General features: G+C 41.7%; 1 protein-coding gene across 1 annotated transcript in view; it reads right to left on the minus strand.

Moving 5' to 3' along the window:
• The window catches only part of setd1a (SET domain containing 1A, histone lysine methyltransferase), a 41,499-nt gene that overhangs the window by 1,863 nt on the left and 21,076 nt on the right, over positions 1–18,560 (minus strand). The window contains exons 10-20 of the mRNA XM_036560742.1: positions 18,384–18,471; positions 17,747–17,907; positions 17,101–17,137; positions 16,776–16,977; positions 16,636–16,691; positions 15,133–16,523; positions 11,239–11,635; positions 10,310–10,488; positions 9,444–9,554; positions 8,726–8,845; positions 4,193–4,330 (exon numbers count right to left, since the gene is read on the minus strand). Coding sequence (XP_036416635.1) covers positions 4,193–4,330; positions 8,726–8,845; positions 9,444–9,554; positions 10,310–10,488; positions 11,239–11,635; positions 15,133–16,523; positions 16,636–16,691; positions 16,776–16,977; positions 17,101–17,137; positions 17,747–17,907; positions 18,384–18,471 — 2,880 coding nt within the window. The remainder of the gene's footprint in view (positions 1–4,192; positions 4,331–8,725; positions 8,846–9,443; positions 9,555–10,309; positions 10,489–11,238; positions 11,636–15,132; positions 16,524–16,635; positions 16,692–16,775; positions 16,978–17,100; positions 17,138–17,746; positions 17,908–18,383; positions 18,472–18,560) is intronic.

An 18,560-nucleotide genomic window follows, 5' to 3' on the forward strand; every position in this document is an offset into this window, starting at 1 on the left:
GGTTCAGTTATGTTCCCTGACTAAAGGTACTGAGATGTACCCTTGAGGGCTCCACCCCAGTGACAAGCGACAACGATGCTTTATTTCTGAGTGTAGTTAGTCTACTAATAAAGAACAGAACTGCGAATTACACAAGCTTTGTTTGAGGTCGCTTAGCTTATCTAAATGCCTTCTTCTCTAAAGCCGTTTCACTTAATGCCATTTGAAATGTGGTATTAATGTAGGATTTCACCCAACATGTTCAAAAGTTCAGCTACGTTCATGTGTGGGAATACCGGGTGTCTTTTAAAGAAATGAATCTATGTCCAAATAGGCTTTTAAATTAGTCTTTACAGTCACTGGGGGCTGTTACTACAGCAACTGACTTAACTGTCGTCAGGCACCGGCCTAAAGGCAACAGACAGAGTTAAAGCTACTATGAAAAGGTGCTTTCGCCTCAACTCTGAAATGTTTGTGGACCTATAAAAAGTAAGAGAAGAGGCCTGTTTGAACAGCTCTGTCCCAATGGATCTTTCAGAAGGATCCTTTTTCCTTTTTAACACACATCCAGTAAAAGTGGTACAGCACTATTAAAAATTCACACACGAAAGAAGACAACTAGGCAGGCCCTTTACAGATTTTAGACTGACTGTACACTACACAACTTTTAAAATCTTAACAGATTTTTAAAACGGAGAGCATCAAACTTAACGTCAACCTGTCACAGAATTTCTTGTCTTTTTGTCGTGAGGCGCTCAGACTAGACGACAGGGCAAAAAGAGCACAACGAGTTTGTGCTACGAATAAGAACTCAAACTCCCAGATCTCCTCAGATCACATGACACAAACAGAGCTGAACTTACTGGACCTGTTTGTGCTTTTATATGCAGCAGAAGTTCAAACTGGGGATTAATATGTGGTGAGAAGCGCTGATACAGTGAGAGCTGGAGAAATATTTCACTACAAACTGGCAGCTGAGCTGAAACCGTAAAAAGAGTGAGCTGACATCTGACTCAACATTATAAACATGATAACAACTCTTATCTGTGTGTTTTACACACAGCACCTCTGTCTCCGCGCTCTGCTGTTCAGGCGGCATTCATGTGCGTCTCTTCCCCTGTTTCTCTGCTCTTCCAGCTCTCTGATTGGCTGTTTGAATCACTCATTGAGCAAATCTCTGACCTTCTCACACTGCAGGACTCGTGAACGTTTTGAGTCATAAATATCAAACGTTTGACAGCATCGGAGGGACTCGGATCACTTCAGAGTTTGGAGACCTAGATTAACTTGTTTCTATTCTCACACTGGCAGGTCATCTCTTCTGATCGAGCTCCCAACCTGGAAAATCGCTTCAGACTGTGAAACTTTGTCACAAGAGGCAAATCAGAGTTAAAATCAGAGTTAAAATCAGGGTTAAAATCGTGTAGTGTAGGCCCAGCCTTAGAGGGTAAGAAATAAACTTGTCACCAGTAGTACATAAAAAAAAACACATTTACAAATGGATTAAATAAGATTAAGTTTTTGGATTTGAAAACCAGAGACCTCTTTCCACATTCAGTACAGCATTCAATCCACACAGCCATTTAAAATTTCAATTCAGCAGTCCAGAGTGGTGCAAAACTTTGGTTACTTTGCACCACTCCAGATTTGGCAAAAGCCCTTTCACTCTACGTCCTTTACTCTTCTGGCTCAAAGGCCTTTCTGCATTTCGCTGATTTTAGAGCCTTTTAAAGTCTGTGATCGCTTCTATTTCACCCTCATAAAGGGAAAACAGGGCGTGCTCTCTGCTGCCTTAAACAATAAAACTCTCTGTGAATCTCCCATTTAAATAAACAATTCACGTTTAATCAAATGGTTTGAAAAAGAAATGTGCACAAGAAATGCAATAATCTGTTTCAAAAGACAATGAAATAAAAAAATAATGAAAAAAATAAGTTAACCAACAACCATGACTTGCTCTTTGCACTGTCCACACCACTCTGTAAAGGCTAAAGTACTACATTAGGTCAATGGCCCCAACATCCACTTAAGCCTCTAACACACAGTTACAGTTAAGCTCCAATCTGAGTTTGTTTTTTAGAGAAGCTGTTTTTTGTTCTGTAAATAGGTGTTTTAAAGGCTTCCGAGTTTGTCTTTTACAATAAAGAAAATACTCTTAGATCACATGATAACCAATATAATTTATAGTAACGGCCCTAGAAAACAGATAAGCTGGTCATGAGGTCACTGCAGGAACACTAGCGTTCACCAAGTCACTCTAAGGAAACATCAGAGATTTTTTTTTTTTTAAAGAGAGAATCTGAACCATATTGGTCTGACTTTCATGAATTACAAAAAATGGTCAACGCAATACAGAATTTACATAGAGATGACCTTCAGGTTCACCTACAAACAATCTTCCTTTCTAACTAGGCCATGACACAGCAGCAGATGACACTCATCTCTGGGTAATAAGAACTTTATTACAGCAAGAAAAACTGCTCTTCAGTAGAGTTACTTAGCCAAACAGCTTTGCTTTCTCTAGGTGCAGAAATTCAGAAATTCCTTATATGAGAGTTAAGTGTACAAACAAGAATGCACTGTGCATAACTGCCATTAGGCATCAACCACCATGACAATCATTACTAACTTGTTGGGCTGAAAGATTAATCTTTTTTTATCAAAATCACAATTTGAAAGAGTGCAATTTTCAAATCGCAAGAGCCGCAATTATTATAGACTTACAGTCTTAGCAACATTGATACGATACAAGTTTTAAGTGGGGAAATTTTAACTTATATATGGAGCTTGTGAGCTGCTGTGACATCACAACCACCAATAACTAGCAGGCTGGTGCACTGCAGTAACAGTTTACATTTCAAACCGGAAAAAAATATACGCTGGTGTTTTTACCCGAAAAAAAGGCCCCTATCTCAAATTACACCCAATTATAAACATTTGCAATTTAAATTGTAATCGCAACATTGGTCAGAAAAATCGCAATTACATCTTTTGCCACAATTGTTCAGCCCCACTAACTGGAACCAACCCATTCTGCTCAAATAAAAAGCATCTAATGTAAAAGTCCCAGTCAAACCAACTATAATTATAGGCTCTTACTATCACAGGCTACTATATTTGCCAAATAAGTTGAGCAGGACCAAATCTCCACTGCTGCTTATCCAGTCCAGGTGTTTAATTCAATCTAGTTGCAGTCCTGACTTAACCAGGAGCTTTTTCCCCTGCACCAAACACAAACTGCTCAGTTACAAGGGATTTCCATGGATTTTGGAATGTCTACATAATTCATAATAAATAAGTGGTTTAATGTGAAAAAGTACGCAGCAGAGAAACAAACTGACTCAGATTTCTTTATTGTGGTGGTGATGGGACTTTTCTTTAGGTACTGTTTTACCCTAAAACGCCTTTCTTGTACCTCTCCACCATAAATGGCTTTTAAAAAAAGATGTTTCAGGCCAAGATTCTCAAAACTGTCAAAAAAACAATGTCTCTGACAGAGTATTTATAACTATACATCCCCACATATAATACCTCTCTGTGAGGAAGCTTTTAGAGGCATTAAACGCTTCAGAAGTCCATCTCCTATCTCCGTCACTGTGAACAATTCTGTTTCAGTAACTTTCTCTAAAACACCTCTCACACCAAACCAGTTTGTGACTATTTACATCCAAACAATGTAATGCACAAATTTTGAAAAAGTGGTGGAATTCCCCTTTAATTACAGACATGCAAACTTGTGAGCAGTGAAAAAGATGAAAAGATCATAAGCCACCTGTGTGAGGGTCTCCCAGGAGAAAACTGTGGTGACTGAAGACTAGATTTGCATGGCTGGACTTCCTTGCTCGATGCGTGTTCGCACGCAATGCACGGAAGAACATTTTGCAACGTCATTTGCGCTTTGGCCCATGTTAAACGTGGCAAATAAACAGAAATTGTGCACTAAAAGTGGCATAAAAAAATTCCTATTAAAGTGTGTTCACTTTAATATGAATGTGTAAGTGTGGAGGCGTTTAGATATGTTAACTTAGTTTGACATAATAACACAGCCAGGATCTTCTATGGCTTATTTGTTTATTAAAATACTACACCTTACATTCACCTCAGGAGAAGAGTATGTGCACGATCCTGTTAAGCATGTATAATACCTGTATAGTGCTGTAAGTGTGAGTGTGTAAGACATTCTCCTTTCTTCCTATATAAATAGTGTACTTACAGTGCAGCAGTGGTTGATGAAGCGTGCCAGGTTGCCACACTTCGTGGCATCGATGATGGTGTCATGATCGACACGGAACAAGTAGCTGCTTCCGATTCCTTCCTGAGCATAGCGTTTCTCCCGATGGTCAGCCACCATCTGTCAACAGATTGACAATATATTATAAACAAGAAAAGCTCTCCACATTTATGTTTTGTTTTTAGGAGTCCACTTGTTACGAGGGCTGCATAGTATATTGTTAAATGTGGTTTGCAATATTGATATTGCAGAAGATCTCAATATGTGAACCCTCCAACTACAAAGCTGCAGATTTTTTATTACATGCTATGAGAAACAAGTTCTCATAGCATATATGCACTTCAAGATGCTCCAGATGAGTGTCTGTGTTTTGATAAATCAGGTTATACAATCCTAAATTAAAACTTTAACCCAATGTTTAGCACAAGGTAACTGAATGGCGGGTCAAATCAAATGTCCTCATGGGCCAAGTCTGGGCAGCCCTGATCTAAAGCATCCGCCACAGCCATGAGATAATTTCACAAACATTTAACTGGGCGTCTCTTCATGGCACTAGACAGTGATGACACAAAGGTCTCGCAGATGTCCGGTTTGTGAGTTAATGTTCTTAAAATTGTTTGTGCCCCACCTGTTCCGTTATTACGTATGACTTTCAAGTACTTTTCAGCTCCGATTCCCTCCCCAATACAGCAATTTGCTCGGAAATGTGTCACGTTTCATGACTCCCGACGTGCTTCGACGTTAGAGTTAAATCTGGTGCCAGTAGATTCTTTCATTTGCAGCCAGCCTGATTCACCTAAAAATACCCAGGAAAAACGAGTGAGGAAACGAGGGCAGAGAGCTGCCGCCCGGATGAGACGACATCGTCATACCTGCTGGCTTCCTCTGCCTGACACACCGGTCATCAACCTTCTACCTTCCTGCTGTATTCAGCTATGACGCAAAAACAAAACTCACAAAAGCTGATGCAATTTGGCACAGATGTCTGTTGCGGTCCACCATGTCCACAGCTTGGCAAGACCAAGTGCCTGTTTTAATGGAGGAAGACTGGAGGAACTGTTACTCCTCCATCTGTTTAGACAATGTGAGTTGGAGCACGTTTGGAAAATTCTTCATCCAGTCTGGACAAATACATACAGACTTGATCAGAACATGCACAGCTGACTGTATATCATTGTGCAAAAGCACCATGGTGAAAGGACCAGTGGAGATGCTCCAAACCCACATCGAATAAAATTTCTTTAGACGACTTCTAACTGTTGCACAAGCCAGATTTTTCCTCACCCCTGGTATGTTAAATTCAACAAAACAGTAATTATGCATGAAAATATGCAGTTCTCTGTAGAGGATGCGCTATTTTCACTTAGAAAGTCAACAAAAATTTGCGCGCAAACTTGTGCATATGACTGTTTACAACAGTAACTGTTATGCAAACATCCAAACTTGCCAAAACTCTTGGATCTGACACAGGGTGTGCCACAAGACAGTTTGCTGATCCCTTTATCCTTCACCTTGTCCACCTTCGACTGTATAGTCAGAGAGCGCTCCAATTCCAGCATGACGTTTACCAACGAGACCATAATTATAGGCATGATCTCCAACGATAACAGCTTACATGGGGGAAATATGACTGGATGATGAGTTGCGTCAGTGTTGAAACTGTTCCTCAGTGTCAGCAAACGCAAAGAACTTGTCATTGACTTCAGGAAGCACAACACCCATGTCAACGAGAAGGTCAGCAGCCTTGGGTTACTGGTAGTCAGCATCACTGATTGTTAGGAAGCTGTTCTGGTCAGGGACACGTACACATACTGATACTGAAAGTGGCAACGCTGACACCTGGTGAAGGGGTGCGCCCCAAAACATTATTTACAGGGACGCAGGACAACGTGGCGGTGACTGGAAGGGATTTCCTGAGAAACATGACAGCTCCAAAGTTTCCTGTTTGTTTCCTGACTTGTCTTCATTTGGGATGTGCATCCGACTATGATCCTCAAGTGCTCACTAAGAGTTTAAGCCACGTCCAGTTAAGCGTGGGAAGGGGAAAAAAAGCACTTTGTCTACATAAACATATGATCTGGAGCTCTGGTGTTGAGATGTCAAAAAAAAATTAGGAGCACAAATGAGAGGCATACATTTTAAAAGAGCATATTTCCAAAAACAGTATCAGTAGTAACTACGTAAAAACATGATCACATCCCTAGTCTTCAACACTTTTGTGCCCCCCGTCTTGTTTCGACCCACCAAATACTTTTAAGAAACGTTGACACACTAAGGGAACTGCCAGAGCACGCAGCTTCAGTCTCCAGGTAAACTGGTTCTTCTCTGGAGAAAGTTTGTGATTTTTACATGAAAATGGTGCAGACTAAAATACAGGGTCAATACCGAGTCACCACAGAGCATTGATTTAGTTCATTAAATCAAATCAGACTTACAACAAATCAATATGTTCAACAATTCCAGATAAGAACAAAATGGTAGCTGGGTGACTGGCTGCAAACAATGATCATTTCACACATATCCACCTTTTTCCATCTTCTTTTCAAAAGCTAACAATGAAAGAAATCTGAATATGCGAAAATGAAAAACTTCACCCCTCACAAACTTTTGCTCTTATTTCTGTTCCTCAAAGATTCTGTTCATCAGCACCATAAGCACTGGCTGCCAGTAACGTAAGTTACCGTTAATGTTAATCAGCCCTAGAAGCAGCGCTAAAACATTTAATCTTATGAAACTTTTACTAAATCCTTTGGTTTGGCCAAATCAATTACTTAATAGATTCTTTAAAACTCTCCTTGTTGCCGGCAGCAATCACCCCCTCCATTTTCCAACGGTAAAAACACTTTAAATCTACATGAGTCACAGGAATGATATTCATCATTCAAAACTGCAATTTCTAAAGTAAGTGGGGCGTCTCCATGTGCAGTTTTGAATGATGAATGTGATTTCAAAGTACACTGCCTCTGTAAGACCACCAGACACCACAGGCAGATGGTATTAGACAATACATACATAGTCATTTTTCATCACATTTAAATGTGCCCATCCATATATTCTGCATATAGTAAGGCTGCTTTCACAGTAGTAGTCTGCACAGATGTCTTTTATCTTTATTTGGTTTGGTAGGTTTAAACACTGCAACGGCTAAAACATACCAAATTACACATGTGGGTGTGTGATTGCTCCCTTGTTTGGTGTGGACCATCATAAAAACACCAGCAGCAAACTGAACCAGGGTTCACTTGGAAGTGAACAGTGTCACGGAACGTCAGCCCAGAGTATTTAAGTGTTCACACCTGTCAAAACAGACAAAACTAAAGAAAAAAAGTTCCACTGGTCCACACCAAACAAGGAAGGCGTTTATGTTTTATTATAAGCTGTTTGTTTAAGCTGAGGGACTTAACTTATGTTCTTAGCTAGAACTAGGCTGGTCAGCTAGCTAACAGGCTGAAAGAGCCAACAGCCTAAACTCCTTCATTAATATCACAGGCTTGAATTACAGCACTTATGGTATGATTAACTGTAAAACGGCAGTATAAAAGTCTAAAAATATCACTTGAATGTCTCACACACTTCAAATGTTCATGTTTCAGTCAGAAGTCACATCACACTCAGGCTGAATCCCAAACGGCTCCATACTCCCTAAATAGTGTTCTAGCTATGAAAGTTTAGAAATTCTAGCCTCTACAGTCAAACAGTGCATCATGTATCGAGTGTGGATGTGTCTGAATCCCAAATGACCATTTCCTAGCAATATTTTGCACCGTTTGGCTGCAGGATCCAGTATTTAAACTCCTACGTAGTGCACTATGTAGGGAGCTGGGAGCCATTAGAGATTCAGCCCCAGCACAAGAAGAGGGCGCCACTACTACTACTTTTTTTGCATTAGACAGTGCTGTGTTATCATATGTTCATTGTTACACGACAAAAAGTAAAAAAAAATGACAAAATTCATGAAATGACCGCAATATACTGCGATGGCCGACCAAACTTTCCTCTCCTCATAGTTGCGTGGCAACGATACTACACTCTAAAGGAACTATGTTTCGTTCTGAAATACTTGTTTGTGTCAATTATTATTAATAAAAAAAATATTTTCTGAAAAACTGTGCATCATATTTTTTGTTGGCCGTCGTTTTATAAAAGCAATGAGCCACAAGAGGCTGTGCGTTACTGCGATTTTATCACGGGGAAGGGAATTTTAGGCACCCTGCTTAGTGTTGTAAACTACTGTGTACTGTACTGTCTATGTGAATTGGATTTGACTGTAGTGGTGGGAGGTCTTTGCTTTCTACACATAAACTATGCACATAACTGCTTTAAAGTATGCTCATCTCACATCCCTACATATCAATGCAAGCCACTCTTTCAGCCACTCCTTATTTTTGTGGCATCAAAAAATGTATCGACTTGTGACACCACTGTTTCACACCAAACTGAATAATCAATTTCTGTGAATGTTTACACACCCACTTATCGTGTATGACTCTACAGCATAAGAAGCATCAGTTTTACCTGTCGGATGTTTTGGCCCACATACTCAATAACCATTTCATCTGCTGCGATGGGCTCCATGGCAAACAAGCCCCACTCGTGGATACGACTGCGACCGAACCGCAGCTTCTTCTTGCGGAACTGCACACAGAAATGAACAGAGAGCAGAAATGAGACAAAGGAATGAAAGACAAAAACGCAGGCAGATGGAATTTTGAAAGAAATTCGTCTTATACAGTGACTCCTTATTCCATAAAAGGCAAGCAAACGTTAATGGATTCCTAATAAAAGGAAAACTTTTCACTGTACTGCTACCTCACTTCATATGTTTTGTTTTGTCAGCAAAAAAAAATTTATGACTACAAGCGGAGAAAATGAAAGGTCAGGACAAGAACAAGTGTACAATTCCCAGCATTAACAAATATGCCCAATCTATAAATAAGTCACCCCAACCCAAAAACAGCTGCACCTGTCTGCACACATAAGGGCTGAGTGTGAATAAGTTTCTATTTATGGCTTTTTGAAAGTCTGTTCTTATGTAAAAGCTGAAGTTTTATAACTAAACATGTTTAGTTTTGGTTTTTCAAGGGAAACAGAAGGTCGCTGGGTTTCTATGAAGAAACACTGTTCCACCCACAGTTCCTTAAATCAGATACTGGTATAAGTAAGCTACTAGACCAATTACGCTGCTGTAATCACATCAGTCTGATAAAGTCAAGGTCAGAACAGGAGATTTCACCTTGAGCTGGTTGAGTTTGAGCAGGTCTGAGTCCATGACTGCAGGTGTGCCGATAGCACTGAGAAGACGCCTCTGCTCAGAGCGCCTCTCAGACAGCAGACGGTTCGAGCCCTGGAGGTAAAAAAGAGGAGTGTATAGTTCAGTGCATACTTGAACAGACAAGTTTTTCTTTGCTTTACTGTACTATTCAAACGTAACTACACATTTAATTACAAAACGAGTGACGCAATGAATTACATTACTTTTGTTTTACACTCTGCATTGGCAGTCACACCTCTCATAACTTCAGCAGGAATGAGCAGAGCTAAACTGCTGTAGGCTAAAGAGACTGTAATGTATATGTAATATATGTAGATGTTATTTGTTATGACATCACAGAAACAGTGAATTCAAAACAACTTTTGCAGCTTAGTCTCCATAAATGGACCGTATGGACTGGGGAGTAAACAGCATACTTTAACAAGGTTTACATACCATATCAAACTTTCAAGAAAAGAATTAAGAAAAGAAAAACAGCTTTCCATGATATGAGCTTTTAAAACATGGTGGGGAATATTAAATTATGTTGTATAATACTTTAGAAACATTTAAAATACACTCACACACTCCTTAAAAAGGTGGCACAATGTGAATGAGGTTAACCCCATAAATACTAGGCTTATTATTCAGTAAGGCATCTTAATATGTATTCTCGAGTTACTCCAATGAATTTGGTTACTAATATGGAACTAATGTATAAGTTACGTAGTTATGAGGCTGGGCACTGGACTCTGGGCCCACATACACACCTTTAGGGTTTATGGAGTTAACTTTAAAACTGCTATTAAAAATCAAAACCTAAGGGGAACATTGCATAAGTAAAATACCGCAATGTCGAAGTCCATAGCTTCCTGCACAGCCTCGGGGAGGTCCAGATCCAGGTATACGTCCTTCTCCTTGCGGCTGATGGCGTAGTAGCCCTCGCTACGGGCGCAGCCTGTGATGTGCTCTCTCAGCTGCCCAGCCGCTGCTTTCTTCTTACGCCGTGGATTCGGGATGTTGGTAAGTGCAGAGGTGGGTTAAGGGTCATAACTTACGAGAGAATTAACCTGCTAAAGTCATGACTGAACACTTACAGTCTTTGTCACATTCAGTCCATTTGCAAATACCTGGTGGCTCATCCCACGTAAAACAACAGAGAATTAAGACTGAAAAAGAAAATGACCAAAACTCCTATTTCTGTGTATACTGTTAATGCAGAATGACCAATTATCCTATCTTAACAATCAAATTGTTTTTTCAAGTTCTAAGAACTGGTTACGCTACACCCAGCGTTTAAGTCCAAAAAAGTGGGTGCACTGGTCTAAAGCTTAGCTTATTGTTTAATGACATAATTAAATCAATTAAAAAAGGGAAAAAAAAATACAAATAAAAAAAAACATTTAAATCACAATCACATTATAGATTAAACAATGTCACAAATGACATACTTGTTAACTTGTGTATATATATATATATATATATACATATACATACATACATACATACATATATATATATATATTTCATAATGGCTTGTTAAACTTCCCCCTTTTAGCCTTAATGTAAGGTTTTGTAGCTTATTGCTGGATGAAACAGCTTCACATAGAATGACCATTCATCTACATCCAATTACAGGAAGAGAGAAAACAAAAAGACCTTGTTGAAACTTTGGGCTTTTTCCAATTCTCAGTGACATTTCTTCCCCCATCATTCTTCTCATACCCAACTCACTTACACACCCAAGTACTCAGACCACCATTCACAGAAAGGATATCAGGGTGAGGGACCCAGTGTGTGTCATTGAGCCAGTCCGTGTTGTGGTCATCCTGCAGCAGCTTCTTGTAGGTGCTCCTAAGCAGCCTCATGTCCTCGAGGTCCAGCCCAGCGTTCCAGATGTCATAGAGGATGGTCATCTGCTCAAACTCACTGCGATGGTCAAACGTGTGCCGCGACTCTGGTTCTGTTGGCAGCACTGGGGCCTGCTTGGGCCTCCTCTGCGTGGACGGGGTTACGCCGGCTTCCTGGAGGAAGAGCCGCTCGCTTTTTCTTACCTCCTCACGTTCAAACTCGATGGATTCATCCAGACCAAAGTCAGAGTCGGCCGAATCAGAGCTGGAGCTGGACAGCTCGCCCGACTCCAACTGCTCCACGTCCACGTCCTCCTCCAGGTCCTGACAGCAGAGAGGGCAAAGGCAGTGTTGGTTGGTGAAAAAAAGGACAAGCTGTGGAGATCAGACAAACTGGGGCTGCACAGTTTAGAATTATAGAGTATTTCAGATTTCAGAACAGGGGTCACCAGTCTTACCCTCAACGGGAAGGGTGTGGCTGCAGGACCAATAACTGGAACACCAGTATCAACTAATTAAACAAGTGAAATCAGCTGTACTTTTGTTTGAATAGAAAAGCCTCACCGATCTTTTGCAGATAAGGAAATAAGAACTGCTTTAGAGGTTATAAAGTTTACTAATTAGAGCTAATCTGAGTTACGAGTTTGTGGGTCTCCCTAATAATAACTTGTTGATATTATATGTGCAATAACACAAAAAGTACTTTTATCTTTGATACTTAACTACATTCAAAAGCAAGAACTTCAGTACTTTCTCAGGTACAAACACAGATAGAATATGCACTTTCAGAAGTGTTGTACTTTGCCAACCACTGTAAAACAACCAGGCCAACTAAAGGACACATTAACCCTTTAAGGATGACACTAAAAAAAGGTGCTATTTCTGCCATTTCATCTAGTCTTTGTTAGTAATGCAATTTCTGAATGATGTGTTGCGTTTATTTGATATGTTAAGCGAAGTGTTAGAGACTTTTATTTATTTTGAGACATCTATTTTGTCTTAAACTGCCATTCTGAGCATGTGTGAACGTGTGAATGGGACAATAAGGCCTGAAACACACTTCACGCAAGGGCGTGAATGCAAATGACAGTGCTGGGTAAGCTGCAAACGCTCAGTCTTTCTGTACAAACTCACTGTGCATTCTTACATTGCTGTGGCGGTTAAAACACTGAAGGGGCCGATACAAGGACAAATCAGAGAGGGATCTACTGTTATTCCAACAGCCTCCACAGCTAAATGAGGACAGTAGAAGAGAGTGAGCTGCTTTACCTCTTTCTTGGAATGGAAATGTAATGTGTCACATCATATATATGTTTATGTAAGCCATCTTTGTGTGAGACTCAACTGCTCATCTGCTAGGGGAGTCGAGAAAGCACACTTGTGGTACAAGACCAGTTGGACAGGCTTGGCTGTAGTTATGGTGTTCAGAATGCAGCTCACGGTTGGACCGCATTATGAAACGCATCATGACACATTTTTGAACACAACCATGCATGAATCCCCGTCTGAGTAGCTCAAAGCGTTCGTGTCCTTGGGTGAACTGTGTTTTGGGCCTAAGTGACACATCAGTCACCCTTTACTGTTACTTGATTAAACAAATCAATAACATGCTCTTATCGATCCAAACTGCGCTCTGAATGAGCTGCTGCGCTGTCAGAAACACTGTAATAAAGGAAGCTTTGTGCACATATTATACAGTGAAAGAAAACAGAACCGAACAGAACAGAAAGCTTTGGTCCTACATACTTAGAAATGATGGTTCTTCAGTAAAGAAAATGGTGCTATACAGAAACGAACACTGGAAGAACCCTTTGCATGATTAACGGGTTCTTTGCATCGAGAAAGGGTTCTTCAGACTGATGGAGAACGTGCTGTAGATGATTCTATGTAAAAGCTTTTTGAAAAGGTTCTATATAGCACCAAAAAGTTTAACATTGTAACAGAAAAACCCTTTTTGGTGGTATATAGAACCATCTACAGCACATTCTCCATCAATCTGAAGAACACTTTTACAAGGCAAAGAACCTTTTAATCACACAAACGCTTCTTTCAATGTCCAGGGTTCTATACGGGACCATTTCCTTTACTACAGAACACTTCAAGAACCATCATTTTTAAAGAGTGTACACGCTGAAACAGAAAAAACAATTTCATTGTTGATGTTCATGTGGCATAACTCGTCTGCCGGCAGATTTAAATGAGCAGCTTTCTTTTTCTGGGACTGTTCCAGGCTGGCTGAGTTCACGTCCTTAATTAGCCAATTAGTTGGATCAAGTGTGTAAGAGCAGGGAAAACACCTAAATCTCTGCACGGAAACACTGACTTGGATCATTTCATTAGTTGCCAGCAAATAATTGTCAACATAAACAACTTCATGGATCCCACTGCGCTATTAAGTAAATGTTAATCACGAACAGACAGCATACAAAACTCAGGCAGACAGCGAGCCAAGCCACCACGCTGTTGCAATTAAAATGAGCAAAGGCGCATGGAGACATACAGCGACACGCAAAAGCAGCCCTGGTCAACAATTCTGTTACTGTGAACAGTTAAGCACAGATTTCCAAAAGGCATAAAGACATTTTAAGCAAGATTAGTGTATTATTTTTGTTTGTTCCTAAACTTTTGCATGGTGCCCCTTGAGATCTGAGCTCTCAGATAACTTGTACCAAGGTACCAGACCTTAATTAGCTTGTTAGGTCTGTTGGGAAAGGCCAAAGCTTTAGAAATACTCTGCACTCCTCAAGCCTTGTCTTAAAAATCAGCAGCCACGGGCTCCTCTAAGCAGCATCCTAGCAAAATTAAAATAATTCATGCCTACAAAGCAGAATGCGGCTTTAAGAAGACAGCAAAGCGTTTTCAGGTAGCCGTTTTCTTAGTTCGTCACGTAATTAAGTAATGGCACTTAACAAGAACGGTAAGATCAAGCTGAGGTCTCAAAGGCTTTCTGAGAGAACTGCTTACATGATTGTTGAAAAAAGGCAAATCAAACCACCTCTCTGACTGCAAAAGACCTTCAAGAAGATTTAGCAGACTCTGAAGTAGAGGTTTTGGTCGCAAAGAGCAAAGGCATGTTTGGAGAAAAAAGGATGCAAAGTTTCATGAAAGGAACACCTCGCCAACTGTTAAGCAAGGGATGTTGCAGCCAGTAGCACAGGGAACATTTTACTGGTAGAGGGAAGAATGGATTTAATTTAAGCAAACATATCACGCTCTGAAAAAAAGTTAAAACTGAAAAAAATGATGGCTTCTACAGCAGGATAATGATCCTAAACACACTTCAAAATACAACGGACTACCTCGAGAGGCACAAGCTGAAGGTATTGCTATGGCCCTCACAGTCCCCCCGGCCTTAACGTCAACAAAAATCTGCGGATAGACCTCAAAAGTGCAGTACATGCACGATGGCCAAAGAATCTCACACAACTAGAAGTCTACAAAACGCATTACAAGCTGTGACACTTGCCAAAGGAGGTGTTTCTAAGCACTGACTGTGCACAGCGTTTCAGGCCTTTTCACTTTGTTATTCTGAGACGTAAAAGATAGAAATAAAAAGTAATCTTGATTAAAATATTAAAGAAACGGGTCTTCTTTAACTTCACCCCTTTTGGATATTAGGTTCTTTTGCTCGCTTCTACTATTCACAGTAACAAATTTTGACCAAGGGGTGCCCAAACTTTTGCACGCCACTGTTACAGAAATGGCACTGCATCCGCAGTCTTGTTTCAACAGGCCACAGGTTGAGGTTGGAAACTTGTGAAACGTTCTGTGCGTTATTTCTCAAGGAAGAAAAAAAACTCAAGGAAAACACATCCACACACCTCTAACTTCCCTTTTCTCTGTTTCTTGCTCTGTTCCTCCTTCTGCCTCTTGGGGAGTTGCACATCCACATTCTCTTTATCTTTCTTAGTCCTCTTTTTACTCTTCCCTTTCTCCAGCTCCTCCCTCTTGAATGACCCTTTCTTTTTGGAAGCGGGACTGAGGAACTGGGCCTCAGCCGAGTCCCCGGCCTCGCACACGAGACCCATTCCGGGGAGGCTTCCGTAAAGTTCGGCTGTTTCCCCTCTGCCCATCTGGGCATCTCCGATCACCTCCTCCGGAGCCTCCTGCACACCGTGCTGGTTGAGGTCCGCGGGGAGTAAGACAGTGGAGTCCTGTTTTGTTCTCTTTTGGGAAGAAGGGAGAGGAGAAGGAGGGAGGAGAGCAGGATATTTGGAGTAATTGTGTTCCTGCAGGACGAACATGCCTTCTGGGTCCAGCAGGGGGAGCCGAGGGTGCGGAGCAAACAGATCCCCCTCTTCCTCCTCCAGCTTGCGCTCCTCAGCCTCGTCTGAGGTTTCCGTCTCCTCAGAGTCTACATCCGCGTCGGGGTCCATCTTCAAAGCTACGTCGGCCAGCACAGACAGGTCAGGCGGGGGTGCGGTGGCTAGCTGCAGCAAGCTGGACGCTCCTACCTGCTCCCTGAGCCGCAGCCTCTGCTCTAACTGCTCCTCTTCATCATCCTCATCCTCCTCCTGCAACACGGGGTGTAACGAGGAAGCAGGGGAACCAGACTGGCTGACTGTTCTGGGGCGGCCACGAGGCCGACCCTTCTGAGTGGGCGTGGTTGGGACGGGGACTGGCTCCTCGTAAGCAACTCGGACCAGAGAAGCATGGTCCAGCGGTAGGTTTTGCACTGTAAGACATACAGGAGTGACAGGCGTTTTGGGGGAGTCTTTGCCTGCACCTCGTCTGGAGGGAGACTTTGCAGGGGGTGTCTGCGGGGACTGATGGGGGCCTGGACTTTTCCTGGGCTCCTCTGGCCGGAGGGAGCGCACAGGAGGAGGGACGGTGAGAACGGAAGTAGGGGACTGGGGAAGGGCGCTAGCCTCGCCCGGGGAGGAGGCGAATGGGCGGAGCATTGGGAGAGGTTTGGAGGACACTGGTGGAGTAGCAGCGGTGGGCGTGGTTCCAGGAGAGGCTGCCGTGAGCACATCTGGAGGCTGAGCTTTGACAGGAGAAAGGAGGAGAGACTGAGAGGGAGTGGGAGTTGCAGGTGGAGACAGCGGCCCGGTGGAGGGCTCTGGGGTAGGTTTGACCTCGTTCTCCTCCATGGAGAAGGACACGGTCTTGCGCCGCTTCTTGAGAGGAGGCAAGATGGGAGATGAAGGGCGAGGACAAGGTGGAGACGATGGCCGTCGATCTGTGGGTCCAGCTGTGGTCGTCTTTTCTTCTGCGTTCAGAAAACAAGTGAGAACAATTAAGTGAGAGGAAAAAGAGGAAACAGGGTTTTCCAACAAGCTCAATGTAAAACTCAAAAGCATGTGTGGGATTCTTTAGCGTACCCGGTTTGACCTCCACAGCAGCCACAGCAGATGATTGGTCGATGCTTGCTTTTTCCCTGTAAGAAAGAAAAACCGTCACTTTTTCATACAAATCTCTCCTCACTTTAGTCATAAGTCAATCAAAAAAAAAAAGTACATACTTCTCTTCTTTTTCTGTGTCCAAGGCCACACTCTCCATTGTAGACTCATCCATTGTATCCAGCCCCTCACTCTCCTCTGCCCGCTCCACTTCCTCATCTTCTTCGTCTGAGGACGAAGATGAAGAGGAGGACGAAGACGAGGACGAGCTCTCAGATGAAGAAGAGATGCTCTCATCGTCACTGTCTGCACTGAGAGCTTCATCTAGTGAAAAAATACACACATAAATATGAAATAAATGTAAATATTACATATAAAATTCACGTTCATTAACAGAAATTTAAAAACATTTAAATGTTTACATTTCTAAATTTTACAACCACCTACCCTCTGACTCATCTTTCTCACTGTCATCTTCATCCTCCTGTGAAACACAAATCAAAGCACAAAACCGCAAATCAGTGACAGTTCTATACACTCAAACATTACGACACGCCTAAATGTGCTCTCTGCAATAACTAATCGGCCTGACATGAACTACTTTCCAGAAAAGACTAGGATCCAAGCACACGCAGTGCACTGCTGCCACCTAGCTTTCACTCCATGCAACAACCCACATTACTGGCTTCTAGTTGACACACAAATGAAAGATTCTGCTATTTTGTTGCTGGATGTGAAATCCAGCCTTCACAAAAAGCTCATTTTTAAATTAAACATGCCTAGAAAACATGACAGAAATACTAAAAAACAAGGAATGGAACTGATAGAGGGCTTGTTTTTTTCTACTGTGGTCACATCACAACATAGAACCAGGTGTGCCAAAGATGTATTCCTGTATTTTATATCTTTACCTGCAATGACAACAACAAATTTAATTTTTGCTGTCATGTTCCATCCATTTAATCAATAACATATCATGATATCCTTCACAGTAATAGCAGAGGATGAGAATATTTTCCATGAAATACAAAAAAATAAAAGAATAAAAAAATCTGTAAAATAAAATAAAAAAGGGACACTCAGAATTAAACACCTTTTCAGAGGAAGATTCATCTGATGTCTCTTCTCCTTCGCTGTCCAGGTCGTACGGTTTACGGGCCTTGGTTCTCTTTCTCCTGCGAGCTGCCTCTCTGTCGGGTGCCCGACTCTCCTCTGGCCGTCCTGCAATGTCGGGACCCTTACCCTGAAACGAGTCTGAGAGGAGACACAGGATATGATGTCAAAAAGTGCTCAGACTGAAGAGAAAGGAAAATTAAAATCACTCTGAATACCTGTGAAACTTATGTAAGCCGAGACCGGAGGAGAGACTGAGACGGAGTGGGTGTCTGACATTCACGTCTTTCATTTTACATTTGATTTATGAGGCTAATGTAGCTAAGAAATAAGAGAACCTTACACCCACCAGCTTGCATTATATCTGTTCCAACATAAGAAACCTCAGAAAAATGAAATATTGTGATAAATTAAGATGTAACATCATAATGCATCACCCACACCCAAGTAATAGCAGTCTTGAAGTATGAATTGTCAGCACCTACGTTCACTACTGTAGATAACTGTATGACATACAAAGTGCTTAGTTTTTACCCAAACCACTGTTTCAAATAAAGGGACAGACAACGAGCTTCAAATCTGTATAAAGTCACGTATTTCAGGGCTGGAAAGTTCACCTTCGTCCTCTTCATCCGGTGGAGTGGAAGGTCTGGCTCTTTTCAGTGAAGCGTCCTCTGCGAGCTCCTGAGGCTCTTTCCTTTTCACCTGGAAACAAACACCCACATGAATTAGTCATTTTTGCCAGTTCTGGCTCAGGCTACTGTCAGCATTTTTCACAAAACAAAAGAACCAGT

The sequence above is a fragment of the Colossoma macropomum genome, unplaced genomic scaffold (genome assembly GCF_904425465.1).
Source record: "Colossoma macropomum unplaced genomic scaffold, Colossoma_macropomum, whole genome shotgun sequence".
In the NCBI taxonomy this organism is placed as follows: Eukaryota; Metazoa; Chordata; class Actinopteri; order Characiformes; family Serrasalmidae; genus Colossoma; species Colossoma macropomum.